This window comes from Penaeus monodon, chromosome 25 (genome assembly GCF_015228065.2).
Source record: "Penaeus monodon isolate SGIC_2016 chromosome 25, NSTDA_Pmon_1, whole genome shotgun sequence".
NCBI classification, from domain to species: Eukaryota; Metazoa; Arthropoda; class Malacostraca; order Decapoda; family Penaeidae; genus Penaeus; species Penaeus monodon.
Window position 1 is genome coordinate 36,017,115 of NC_051410.1, and position 355 is coordinate 36,017,469.

The window sequence follows — 355 nt, forward strand, 5'->3', positions numbered from 1 at the left end:
ATGGTTGTGGGGTTGGTTTTGTGGTAGGCGATGGGTTAAGAATGTGGTTTACAGTACAGTGTTATTTGGTTGTGGTTCACTGCATACGTGCAACTTCCAAACTTACGAAAACAAAATGATATATGCTCCATATGCGCGAGAATAATTATTCTTTCTGTAAACTCATATTTTCTTTTCTTTTCTTTTTCCTAATAGACGTTACTGTGGCAGCAACACGCCCCCGATTATGACGTCATCGAGCAACCTGGTAACCATTCACTTCCATGACGAATACACTTTCAGCCAAGATTCATTCTCGGCCATCTATCATGGGATCGATTCCTCAACAAGTACGTGAAGATGGGCCCGTGCATCT

General features: G+C 42.0%; 1 protein-coding gene across 1 annotated transcript in view; it reads left to right on the forward strand.

The window, feature by feature from the left end:
• The window catches only part of LOC119589380 (cubilin-like), a 70,980-nt gene that overhangs the window by 19,996 nt on the left and 50,629 nt on the right, over positions 1-355 (forward strand). Inside the window, exon 20 of the mRNA XM_037937998.1 lies at positions 196-329. Coding sequence (XP_037793926.1) covers positions 196-329 — 134 coding nt within the window. The remainder of the gene's footprint in view (positions 1-195; positions 330-355) is intronic.